General features: G+C 35.0%; 1 protein-coding gene across 1 annotated transcript in view; it reads left to right on the top strand.

The window, feature by feature from the left end:
- LOC106084854 (uncharacterized) overlaps positions 1–14,088 on the top strand; it is a 125,620-nt gene that overhangs the window by 92,463 nt on the left and 19,069 nt on the right. Inside the window, exons 9-10 of the mRNA XM_059361453.1 lie at positions 2,931–5,039; positions 11,746–11,821. Coding sequence (XP_059217436.1) covers positions 2,931–5,039; positions 11,746–11,821 — 2,185 coding nt within the window. The remainder of the gene's footprint in view (positions 1–2,930; positions 5,040–11,745; positions 11,822–14,088) is intronic.

Raw genomic sequence — 14,088 nt, 5'->3', positions numbered from 1 at the left:
CTTTGATATCAAATAAAAGGTTTGGCACTCTACGCGAAATTTTTCATAATGCTAACCATAAAAATCTTTGTTTTCGTATTCCATGCGCATTCCCGTTTAATTTGAATATGCTATTACTTACTCCCTAGGCCCGATCCGAAAACCGACTTGAAATGATAGGTTAGTTTTAAGTGATAGTCTGCCATCAGATTCACTTAGACGTTTACTTCCATTGTGATTCCAAACGAACTGTACAAGGAAGATGCCTTATATTCCAACAACTTGCAAATGTTTTCATCTGCTATATTAGAAAAGTTCTCAAAGAAATAAGAACCTATCGTGGAACTCCTTCTGACTGCCTGCGAGACATACACAGCAGATGTTCTATAGTCTCTGCTTCCTCGACGACCTCACAGCGGAAGTCGTTACTTGCAAACTTTAGACTGTCAGCATGTTTTCAGACCAGACTGCAACATGTCATGACATAATGACTGAGACGTCATTTGTAGCCAGCGACAGCAGAGCGGTAGACCTCTTCAAGTGATGAGTAGGTCATATAATGTTAAAGTGTTCACAAACCCCCCTTTGTGACCACCTGTTATTCGTTGCCCTTCGCACCTGATGCTAAAGACCTAGATTACATGTCGCTAGAGGCATACTCACAGATTCCAGCTCCCAGTTGGAATGTGTAAGGTAGCTCCTAATTTGGTCTTGAATTTCCTGGGATATCTCTGTGGCTCGGTACCCAGAACAGGTGAATTTTGAACTGCTCAGCAATCTCTTTAAGAGATTTGCGATAGTCGAAAGCGGTTTTTTGAATTCAGAATCATATTTGAAATCTTTTATAGCGAAATCTTTTAAAAAGATTTTGTTTGCGTATGCTACTCGAAACTGTCTTCAACGTGAATATCTTATTGCCTTCCTTTCGTATAGTGCCCGCTTTGGGGGTATGCCCCTGAATCCGAACCCAAAAAAACGAAACTTGCATTTTCGAATCAGACCCCAAAAAATTGTCTTGATTTTCGAATGTTTTGCAAAATTTCCTTTAATATGAACTTTATGTACTGTGCTTGCTTGGGTGTACGTCCCCCAAGCCCGATCCCAAAAAGAAACTTAAACTTTATTCCTTTACTCTTACACAGCTTCGGGGAAAACTACTAGTCCAATAGCAAAACAAAAACTTCACACTTCATGTACATTATTTTACCATGGAAATTTGCCCAGAACATTCCATTAAGGACAAACTTCCCCTATATCAATGAGTTCTGTCTGATTCAAATAAAAACTCAATGAAAATGGACCTTCTTTTTATAGCCGAATCCAATGCTTGCCCCAGTGCAACACCTTTTGGGGAGAAACTTTTACATGGTTCATATGCATGGCATAGTACCTCACAAATGTCGCCCGGATTAGGAGGGGATATCCAATGCAAAAATATTTTTTCAGATGTTCTTGATGGATTCAAACCCAGCCGTTCGGCGTTTTAGGCGAACATGATTAGCTTGCGCTGCTTAGAATTTATTCTACGTGAAATTATCTTAAATTTGAATGTAATATTGACCACATTTGGTACGATGCCCGTTTTAAGGGGGAGCTCCCCCTAAGGTTGACTCCTCAAAAATGGATACTAAATTTTACTTGAATGTTTCTAAACTGATTAGTTAAACATATGCAAACAATTCTTCAATTGAAATATCATATTGCTTGTATTTCACAACACGCCCGCTTTTGGGTTAAAAACAGCCCCCTAAGCCCTACCCAAAGTAACAGACCTTAATCTTCAGAAAATGCCTAAGTTTTGTATTGCGGCCGCTATATGGAATACCCTCTGACCCGAAAAACGGACTTCCAAAAAGTCTTTAATTACGCGTAATTAAAATTTAACCGTTCACTAAGTCCGATCCCAAAGAGTTAAAATTTTACTCCCACTTTTTGTATGAATATTATAATGCCCCCGCAGACACTTAAAACAAGAATCAACAACATTTTCCTATTATACGGGAAATTTTCTTTCATTAAAATATGATATTTCCAACTTTTGGGTACATGCCACAGGTCCCAGCCCAATACCAAAAAAAGATTTCACAGCTCTTTTGGGGACATGCCCTCTTTTGGGGGAAATAACCCGCCACCACATACAAAAATAACAGACTTCACAGCATAAGTGAAATATTTTGCAAATCTTAGTTATTATTTTCGTATTCTCCGCTGAATTTCCTATGATTTGATTATACTATTGGCTACATTCCCTTATGTGCCCGCTTTTAAGGGGAGCACCCCCTATGGTTTACTCCCAAAAAAAATATTTTATTTCTTATTCAATAGTCACTAGAGAAAATTCAAGTCCATTTTTCAAATGTATGCGAAATTGTATTTAATTTAAATGTCATATTGCCAACATTGGTTGGCATGCCCGCTTTGGGGAAATTACCAGTCCCCTTAGGCCGAAAACAAAATAGCATGAAAAATGCAATGCAAAAACTTGATTTACATACTATAAGTATTCTACGCGATGTTTTTTTGTAATTAAAATATCTTATTGACTTCATTCCCTACTTATGCCCGCTTTTAGGGGGAGCTGCCCCTTAGGTTGAGGCCCAACAAAAAAAAATTATTTTATTTTTATGGGAATTCTGTAAAACGGTTAGTCATATACACGCGAAGTTCTCTTCAGTATGAATAACTCATTGCCCATATTTCACAATAGGTCAGCCCCCTTAGCCCAACCTTAGGGTAGGACTAAGACAAACTTTATAGTCCGACTTAAAAGTTTCCTTTAGCATTTGTGAAAAGTTTTAAAATTAGTTTTGCGATTTTCTCAACCACTGCATTTTAACCAAACTCCCTCCTGCCGTAACCTGAACAAGGTTTTACAAATTTTAATTTTCTTACTTTTCCCTTTCTTTTTTTCTTTGGGTTCTATGTTCATTTTCGTTTTTGCTCTACAATAGCGTAAAGATCATGATAGAGATAAAACTCCCGTGGCCTCAACATCAGGAGCCGGTAGCAAAAGTTCAGCTTTGTCTCGTTTCGAAAATAAATATTCCGATATTATAGATCGTGTAACGCGTCGAGGTGATCGTGACAAAACTCTAGAGCCAAATGAGAGCTACAATCCATTGGCCCGTTCGGCCACCACACATGCCCTAATGATGGCGGCTACCAAACCAAAATTGTCCTCCAGTTCTTTCAATGCTGCCGATCGCAAGGAGCGCACCCCCTATAGACTGCAAAAAAATAAATCCCGCTATTTGGGTGATTCAAATGACAGTGGCTATTTGACCACAGCCAGTCTGACAAATGGGCGGGCCAATGATAACGCACTGTTGGATGACAACTATCCCCTGGATTATGGAGCTTCAAGGTATACATCAGGGGCGCGCAATAATAACTATGATCATCGCTATCACGATGAGTATAATCCTAGCACTTCACGCTACAATCGTACCGGTGAATATGCCTCAAGTTATAAACCACGCAGTGGTTTAGACTATAGTAATTATTATGATGGTTCCCGCTTAGGCCCACGCACTCGCAACGATGACTTGGATCATCTGCTGACAGCAGCGGCAGACAATGCCTCCGCCAGTGGCAGACGCCAAAATGCCTATGGACGCAATAAAACCAGCGATAGTCTTATCTCGGCCGAAGGTGAGGCCATGGCTGCCGGCAGGCCCCGCTATGAGCCGCCACCTGATGATACCTCACAAAGTCATGCAACGAATTCGCGCAATCGCTTTGCCCACAAACGTGCACAAATGACTTCGGTGGGTTCTTCCACTCACCGTCCAACCACCACCAATCAAGAGTTGACGGCTGAAGAATTGGAAATTCTAAACGATGATCGTTCTTCGGCCGATAATGCAGCCATTCTTTTGGCCTTGCGCGATGATGGTCAATATTTGGAGGCCAAAAAATATGAGGAACGCATGCGCACACGCACCGAACTGAAAGAGCGCATGACGCGCTATGCCCAGGAGGCGGAGAAGGCCAGAGAGCTGCAAAAATTGCAAGAGGAACAAGAAAAGTCGCTAAAGGAACAAATGGAGAAACATGAAAAGGAATTGGCTGCCAAAAAAGCCAGCAAACCAGAGGAGCCTATGAACAATGGCAAAGTAGCGGAGGAGGAGCAAAAGAGCAAAGCCAAGAAGACCCGAGACAAAAAAGTAACTATCCAAGAAGATTCGGACACTGATAGTTCCTCAGAGGAAGATGAGGATGATGATGAATCGGATACCAGTTCTGAGGATGATGAAGATAATAGCACGAGAGAGAATGTTACTAACAACAACACAAGCACCGCTATAGCAAAGACACAAACCGTCCCCGATACTACCACTACCACTACCACTACTACTAAAATAGCAAACACCACCACCATCCCTTCTACCACCAACACAACTAAACCCAAAGATCAAACAGATTCAAGCACTAGTAGCGCCTCCTCCTCCACTAATCATTTGACCAGTGACAAAAATAACAACGACCTCTCCAAGTATAGACCCCAGCCCATGCCCAGCACTTCCCATCTGCCCTCTGGCCTTATGCACTCATCCAGTTCGGGAGCTTTGGCCTTTGGTGGCATTAGTGAACGTTTGGGGGCAGCCAGCCGTAATCAAAAACCCTTCTCCAATGCGGCTACTTCACGTACAGCTGCTGTGCTCAGTGAATTTGAGAATTCCAATGCAACCAACTCCAACTCCACGTCCACCTCTGCCACTAACACTAACTCCAATCGTTATCCGGGTATCAATAGAGATCGTTATGGTTTGGCTGATAATTTGACTTCGTCCTCATATAAAACTTCCAACTTTTATGATCCTTATACATCGGCTTATACTGCTGCCTCTGGTGTGGGCAGGCGTACAGGTGCTGCAGCAGCCGGGGCAGCTGCGGGCGGCAGCTCTTATCATCGCCAACTTTTGGCCTATCAACAGCAGCAGCAACAGCAGCTACAACAACAACAGCAGCATCTCTATCAACAGAATATGTTGATGAAGAGTGCCACCGCCTCGTCTCTATTTCATAGGTCACGCATTCCAAAAACCTATTCGTCTTTTGTAAGATCACTATGCCAATCAATTACAACTTGAATGAGTATTTCTTTTTTTTTTGTATATTTTTTTTATTTATTTTCTTTTGCTAATCCATATGAGATGAAAAAGAAAACCTCATGCATCTATCTATGGCATCCTATTATGATGGGGATGATGCTTGATTTTGTGATTCTGTGCATGAGCTATTTTTTTGTGAACAATGAAGAAAAAAATGCATTATGCTTTTATTAAACTGCTCAAAAACTGATCGCAATACACAAGCCATGGCCTTTTCACCAGGGGTGGGTGCTAAGCTGCGAATAATCATATGACATACCTCGGCCAATTCTAGGGAGTTCTTCATAACAGATAAACGTCTTATTTTTCTTTATATCATTTTTCTCCATTTACATATCTTCTGCTGCGCTTCATTTTCTTAGGTTCATTGTCATTGACTTGTACTAGTAGTTACCCTTGGATGTCGATTGGAGTAATGAAACTACTCCCTACTTACTATCATCTGTTCCCAGTCCCTTCCATATTCATGTGACATTCTTTAACCTGGCTTATTTGTCTACAGTCCAATAAAAACGCGCGATAACAACAGTTTTTTGTGTTTTGTCAAATTTGTTGGTTTTTTTTTGTGATTTTATTGAAAGAAATGTTGCACTCACAAATTGTTATTGTTTTTATGACAGTGTGTATGGTTTTTTTTTATTATTAATTTTTTAATATAACATTAAAAATTGCATGTGAAAATAATCGTAAAATAGTATTTTTTAAGAATATATTAGAAATGTTTAAGGTTTCTCGGAAAATAAGAGTACAAAAAATGTTTAGAAGGGTGCTAAGTAGTCAATAAAGGAAGTTTAAAAAAACCCAACATACTGGAAAATTCATATTGAATTCAATTAGGGGAAGAAACTTCAATTTAATGTCTAATGAATTTTTACAACTGTTATCACAAAGTAAAAAAAAATTCGGGAAAATTAAAAAAAAAAAAAAACTTTTAGTTGGAAGATTTTAGAAACATACTGAAAAAATCATATAGAATTCCATGGTTAAATAGGGAAAGAAAAAAATAACTTCATATTCAATTTTTACAGCTGTAATCAGAAAATTAAAAAAAAAAATTCGTAAAAATTTAATAAAAATCTTTTGGGAAAAAATTTTTGAAAAATATATATGTATTGGTGATTAAATTAAAAAGAAGAGCTTTTGGGGGTAAGATTTTTGAAAATGTTCTTCGTGATTTGTAGTTATATTGTGTTGCCCAAAAAGTAATTGCGGATTTTTTAAAAGAAAGTAAATGCATTTTTAATAAAACTTAGAATGAACTTTAATCAAATATACTTTTTTTACTCTTTTTTTCTAAAGCAAGCTAAAAGTAACAGCTGATAACTGACAGAAGAAAGAATGCAATTACAGAGTCACAAGCCGTTGAAAAAATTTGTCAACGCCGACTATATGAAAAATCCGCAATTACTTTTTGGGCAACCCAATATATGATACTTCAACAATTTGAAAAAAACATCTGTGGAATATGACAAAACTTCATAACTGGAGTTATCATATTGACACAAAAACACCTTACACCTTGTCTATGAATTTAGACAAATGTTAAAAGGAATATAGTAATGTTATCTTTCTATTAAAATTTGCCTAACAAAAAGTTTTGTACGCTATTGTAAGTGTTTTTGTGGTGACATAACAACTTGAGATATGAGGCTTTGTCATATTTCCTCATATGTATGGCGATAGTTGGTGCTCTACTTTGAACTACAGAAAAGAAACAAAAAGTTCTGCTCTCCACGAAATCGCCACTTTTAGTGGCATAACCGCCTTGGGGGGAAATTACCATCCCCCCTGAGCCCAACACCAAAATAACAGACTTCTCAACTCATGTGATATATATCGCAATGCTAAGACCTTATTGTCGCATTCTACACTAAATTTCCCTCAGTTAGAATATCATATTGATTACATTCTCTGTTTTGCCCGCTTTTAGGGGGAATCCCCCCCTAAGGTTGGCCAATCAAAAGGATTTAATTTTTAATTCCATTTTTTCTAAAATGAGTAGTTTTTTTTATGGTATTGCCCATATTTCACATCATGTCCTATTTCGGAGAAATGGGGCTGCCCCCAACCCCAACCCCAAAATGACCAAATGCAAATTGCAAATTTTGCCCATGAACATTCCACTAAGGAACAGGGGCAAACTTTCCCCAAAATGACCAGTACGTATGAAATACCTTTACGACGCTTAATAGTTAAAAATTAAAAAAAAAAACTAGAATGATAAAAAAGTTTATACTCTTATTGATTACATTCTCTACTGTGCCCGCTTTTAGGGGGAACTCCCCTAAGGTCACCAACCAAAAAAAAAATCGATTTTATTTTTAATAAAATTTTTCTAAAATAAGTAGTTATATATTGTATTGCCTATACTTCACATCATGTCCTATTTCGGAGAAATGGGGCTGCCCCCCTAACCCCAGCCCCAAAATGACCACTTTGTACTAAATACCCTTACGGCGCATAATTGTTAAAAAATTAATAAAAAAAAAACAACTAGAATGATAAAAAATAAGTTTATTCTCTTATTGATAACATTCTCTACTGTGCCCGCTTTTTTTAAGGGAAACCCCCCTATGTTCGACCTCAAAAAAAAAAAATAATTTTTATTTAATTTTTCTAAAAAAAAAGAGTTATTTATCGTATAGCCAATATTTTACAACATGTCCGGGTGTAAAGGTTAGCCCTCTTACCCCAACCCCAAAATGACCACTATGTATTAAATACCCTATATGGCACCGAGTTAAAAAATTAAGAAAATAAGACTATAATGAAAAAAAAGTTTAAACACTTATTTTTATAATGTTCTTTAAATTAAACAAATTTTAAGTCAAAAATTCTAATTTAAACATATTAAAATTAAAAAAAAAAATTTATATAAAACATTTTTATATTAAAATTATTTTATTTAAAGAAAATTCTTATTTGTCTGTTTGCGCTCTTTTATGTTGATCTTTAAAATCTTTTTGTGCTTTCGAACATTGAACGAATAGCATAGCAAAGAAATTATAAGAGTTGAGCAAGTGTGTGTTGTTATTCAAAACACTTTGACTGGCTAGCGTATCATAATTTCGGTTACGCCATGTAAATTCATCAGCACTTTTGTCAAATTTATTAAGGAGTAAAAAAGGGTTATAGAGAATCTAGACGTAAATAAATCCCCGGGCTCAGGTGACACTTGTCTTGCGCAAGTGTTCTTCGATGCTTACTCGTCCATTACACAACCTTTTCAATATTGCCTACCGTGCGGGAGTCTTCCCGACACAAGGTGTCCTACATACCCAAAGAATATTGAGTGAGGCTGATATATTTGCAGGGAACTCTTCCCTGCCGGATAACAGTCAACCACTCCCATTAATCGAAAATGTATCTGGCCTCATGCCCCAGATATTTTTTCGAACTAGTGGAGTTAAAAGTGTTCTTGAGAATCTAGACATAAATAAATCCCCGACATATCCTGCTGATGATTTTTCATGGTCGAAAATGAAATGAAAGCTACTACACACTTTAAGCTGATTGTAAAATGTTTTTTGCTATACTTTTCTTTGAATATAAGGCATTAGACAATGGTATAAAGCCGTACAATATCCTGCAATGCAAAACTCAATAAGATTTTAAGACCAAAAAAAACCCAAACAGCCATTCTATTTTTTTTTTTTTTATTTTTTTAAAATATGCAAATGGTAAATTTTGTCCATGAACTTTCCACTAAAGAACCGGGGCGAACATTTAACTTATTTTCTAATATTAACCTAATTTTATATTTTTATTGTTTAGTACATTTTTTTATTGCTTTTATACTATGTTGTTGTATTCTTTTTTATTTAATTTTTATTTTTTTTTATTTTATTTAGTGTTTTATTTTATTTGTTTTTCTTCACATTTTAACTGGCTGAACTTGTCTCCGTTGTACCTCTTTCACACTCTAATAGCTTTTATAAAGGGTGATTTTTTTGAGGTTAGGATTTTCATGCATTAGTATTTGACAGATCACGTGGGATTTCAGACATGGTGTCAAAGAGAAAGATGCTCAGTATGCTTTGACATTTCATCATGAATAGACTTACTAACGAGCAACGCTTTCAAATCATTGAATTTTATTACCAAAATCAGTGTTCGGTTCGAAATGTGTTCATTCACCGTAACGTTGCGTCCAACAGCATCTTTGAAAAAATACGGTCCAATGATTCCACCAGCGTACAAACCACACCAAACAGTGCATTTTTCGGGATGCATGGGCAGTTCTTGAACGGCTTCTGGTTGCTCTTCACTCCAAATGCGGCAATTTTGCTTATTTACGTAGCCATTCAACCAGAAATGAGCCTCATCGCTGAACAAAATTTGTCAAAATTTGAACACATTTCGAACCGAACACTGATTTTAGTAATAAAATTCAATGATTTGCAAGTGTTGCTCGTTAGTAAGTCTATTCATGATGAAATGTCAAAGCATACTGAGCATCTTTCTCTTTGACACCATGTCTGAAATCCCACGTGATCTGTCAAATACTAATGCATGAAAATCCTAACCTCAAAAAAATCACCCTTTATTAGCCGTGCATTTCCATATTCGGTAGACAAGTCCAGTTTGGGGTCCCCCAGACATATCGCCCCAAAGGCGGATATCCCCATATAACCATGGTCAGTAAATAAGTCGTGTTCGGAGGGTGTTTTGGGCGTAGGGTACATCCCCAGAGACTTGGTTCCAAAATTGGATGTCAATTGTGTGCCTTAAAGTATAGTAAAAATCAATTTTACTTCAAATTCAAACAGGGGTTAAGTCATTTGACATACGGCATTTTCATGTGTGCATTATTTTTGAACCAGCTCTTCCATATCGAATATATAAACTTTTTATTTTGTAAAAAAATAACATGTCTCCAAAAAAAACATTGAAAGTGAATATTTTCTTTTTATATTAAAGTAGAATATATTAAACATATATCATAAAATAGTATATAAATTAGATACATAAGTAACCTAAAAATATTTAAGTTGTATTATATATTGGGTTGCCCAAAAAGTAATTGCGGATTTTTTAAAAGAAAGTAAATGCATTTTTAATAAAACTTAGAATGAACTTTAATCAAATATACTTTTTTTATACTTTTTTTCTAAAGCAAGCTAAAAGTAACAGCTGATAACTGACAGAAGAAAGAATGCAATTACAGAGTCACGAGCTGTGAAAAAATTGTCAACGCCGACTATATGAAAAATCCGCTATTACTTTTTGGGCAACCCTAGAAGAAAAAAATATTTTCCATAAATAAGAATTTTATTATAAGTTTGAAAATATTTTTTTTTTTAATTTTTATTTATTTTTTTTTTTTTATTATAAAAAATATAAATTTAAGTTAAGTCTTTTTTACAGCCTTATAAAATAGCTCCATGTTGAACTCACCTAAAAGTTATGCATTTCGTTTTTTTTTTAGTAAAACCAAAATTAACAAAATTTGTTGGTAAAAACAACCATCATTGTTTCTCTTTTTTCTAATTCAGTTTCAATTTCAATTTGTTTTTTAATTTTATTATAATTTGTTTTGAAAGTTTTTTTTGATTTTCTTCTAAAGAAAGCAATGAACTACTAATAAAAATTAACCATTTAAAATATTAACACTACTATGGCCTTTATTGTATATACTATATATGTCTATATATTGTATTTAGTGAGTTTTTGTTTGAAAAGTTTTGTTTAAAACAAAAAAAAAAGTTTTCACAAAACATATAATTTGAACGTTTTTGTAATAACAAATGCAAAAACAACAATTTGTCCGAACTAATTTTCTTATCGAAAAAACGAACGTATTTTTTTCGTGTTTTTCTCGATTATATATGTAAATGATGATGATGATGATGATTATCACAATGATGATGATGATGATGACTATGATGGTGATGATGATGATGATGAAAAATGGCTTTGCTTTTGTTCGGGAAAAATGAATGATTATTACATTATGGCTACAAACAAACAAAAATGTGGTGTCAACGTGGGACTCTGCTGTTTTGGGGCTTTTTGTGAAAAAATGGAACAACTTTTTGCTGATAACAAAAAAAAAAAAACCTGGCTTTGGATGACTTTTGCTGATGATGATGACAATTCTGATGACTGGATGGATGGATGACCCGGTTTTGGCCATATCCCCCCCGTTGGCGTTTTCTCTGTGTCTCTTTCTCTCTGTTTTTTTTCCAAAACAATGGATATCGTTTTTCTTTTTTTTTTCTCTTGTTTGTTTTTTTCTTTTTCTTTTTTTCTCTCTTTCTTATATGTTTTGTTGTGATGTTGATGATGACCAAAACCACCAAAACAAACAAACAATTCAACCACCCACCCACAACAATCAAAAAAACCGTCCCCAAAATACCAATTCTCGTAACTCCACCAAATGAAAATGTCTCAAATGAAAACCAAATCTCCTTCTCAACAACGTTTGTGTGTATCCCGTTTTCTTCTCCGCACCTCAATTCATGCTGCTTATGCTGGCTGATCCTGTCAACGACAAAACCAAAAACAAAAACACCACCAACGTTTCTGCTACGACTACGACTACTACAACAACTTCTACCCACACTCACCCACCACACCTATCTGCTACTACTGCCCACGCAAAATCTTGAAATGTCTTGAAATCTCTCAAACCATATCCAAATCACAGACAGCAAAGCCCGTCATACAAGATGATAGTGATGGCCACTTGATTTATCGTTCTGGCGATATACTTCATCACAGATGTTCGTGACAATTTTTTGTTTTTTTCTTTTATTCCTATCTTTACTATTTTTCCATTTTACAATATTTGTGTTTAGGCATACGTACAACGAAACAAGTCTTATCTATTCTATTCTAATGAAACCGAAACATATGAAACAGAAATCCTGTTAGGTTTACTACTGTCCGTCCTCCTCCCCCCGCCCCACATAACCCTAAAAACCATAACCCCGTGAAGATTTCGTAGTATGGAAAATCTAAACAAAAATAGAAAATTTTTGTGAATATTTTCTCTAGAGATGTTATAAAATTGTACCCAAGCAACACCCTTACATAATTCTTTATATTATTATGTTTCTATTTTTGTTTTTATTTTCTCCTTCTTTTTTTTAAATCTAAAAATTCAGTTAAAAGCGCGTTTGTTTAGTTTAAAGCTTTAAAGCTCTTTTTGCCTTATATTTTAATCACAAATGATTTAATGAAAGCTTAATTTGAAAGCTTTTTCTCAATTTAGGTTATTTAGTATAAACCTTCCTTCGAAGCCTTTTAGCCATTAAAACACCCAAAAAGCTCTGGTTCCCTAAGAGCTTTCAAACTTGTTTGTTTTGACACAATAATTTTTGGGCTTGGAGCTTTTAAGTCTAAGTGTTTAATACAAAAATCATTTATAAAAATATTTAAAATTGAAAAATTCTTTTTGTTTGAGATAAAGTCTGCTCCATCTGAGCCCATAAAGTTCTGGTCCCTTTAGAGCTTTCACACTCGTTTGTTTTGACACATTTAATAAAAAAAAAAACGTTAATAAAAATATTTAAAATTAAAAAAATTATTTTTGTTTGAGATAAAGTCTGCTCCATCTGAGCCCAAAAAGCTCTGGTTCCTTTAAAGCTTTCAAACTTATTTTTTTTGACACATTAATTTTTGGCCTTGGGGCTTTTAAGTCTAAGTGTTTAATACAAAAATCGTTTATAAAAATATTAAAAATTCTTTTTGTTTGAGATAAAGTCTGCTCCATCTGAGCCCAAAAAGCTCTGGTTCCTTTAAAGCTTTCAAACTTTTTTTTTTTTTTGACACATTAATTTTTGGCCTTGGAGCTTTTAAGTCTAAGTGTTTAATACAAAAATCGTTAAAAAAATTATTTAAAATTGAAAAATTCTTTTTGTTTGAGATAAAGTCTGCTCCATCTGAGCCCAAAAAGCTCTGGTTCCTTTAAAGCTTTCAAACTTATTTTTTTTTTTGACACATTAATTTTTGGCCTTGGAGCTTTTAAGTCTAAGTGTTTAATACAAAAATCGTTTATAAAAATATTTAAAATTCTTTTTGTTTGAGATAAAGTCTGCTCCATCCGAGCTTTAAGCAAAAGCTTTCCTTCTGAGCTCCAGCAGCCCGTTTATTTTGATAATGCAAAAGCAAATTTGCTTATAAACATTCCATTAAGGAACAGTGGCAAACTTCTATGTGAGAAAATTGCTCCTGTTCATTTTGATAATAAAATTCGAAAAAATTGGAAATATTTTTTTAAGCTTATACAAAAGCTTTTTTTATTGTCAAAATTTCAAAATTAATTTGAAATTTGTACAGAGCTTTTAAGTTTTTTTTTTGGCAATTACTTATCATAGACAATGAAAAAGCATAGACTTTGAAACTCAAAATGTTAATAAAATAACTCAAAAGTTGTCCGTTCGATGTCGCCCGAGTTCCTTGCGTACTCACGAATAAACGACTCAGAATTTCACATTTCTCCCATCTGTTGGAGCTTTTTTGATCACATCACTCAAAAATTAACATTTTGAGTTTGAAAGTCTATACCTTGCCTTTGTCTATGATATCATAGACAAAGGAAAGGTATAGACTTTGAAACTCAAAATGTTAATTTTTGAGTGGTGTGATCAAAAAAGCTCTAACATATGGGAGAAATGTCAAAATGTTAATTTTCCGCCCGAGTTCCCTGCGCACTCACAAATAAACGACTGAGAATTTGACATTTCTCCCATCTGTTACAGCTTTTTTGAACATATTGTTATGAGAGTCATACTCACTCACCTTTAAACGACTTATAAACGATTGAGCATTTGACATTTTTGCCATCTGTTAGAGCTTTTGTGAACACATCATAACAATATGTTCAAAAAAGCTCTAACAGATGGGACAAATGTCAAATTCTCAGTCGTTTTTAAGTGAGTGCGCAAGGAACCCGGGCGATATAGAACGGATAACTTTTGAGTTATTTTATAAACATTTCTATTGTCTATGAGCTTATTAGGCAAAAGCTTTTAAAAAAAAAGCTTTT

The sequence above is a fragment of the Stomoxys calcitrans genome, chromosome 2 (assembly GCF_963082655.1).
Source record: "Stomoxys calcitrans chromosome 2, idStoCalc2.1, whole genome shotgun sequence".
NCBI lineage: Eukaryota > Metazoa > Arthropoda > Insecta > Diptera > Muscidae > Stomoxys > Stomoxys calcitrans.
This window is presented reverse-complemented; position numbering and strand designations above follow the sequence as displayed.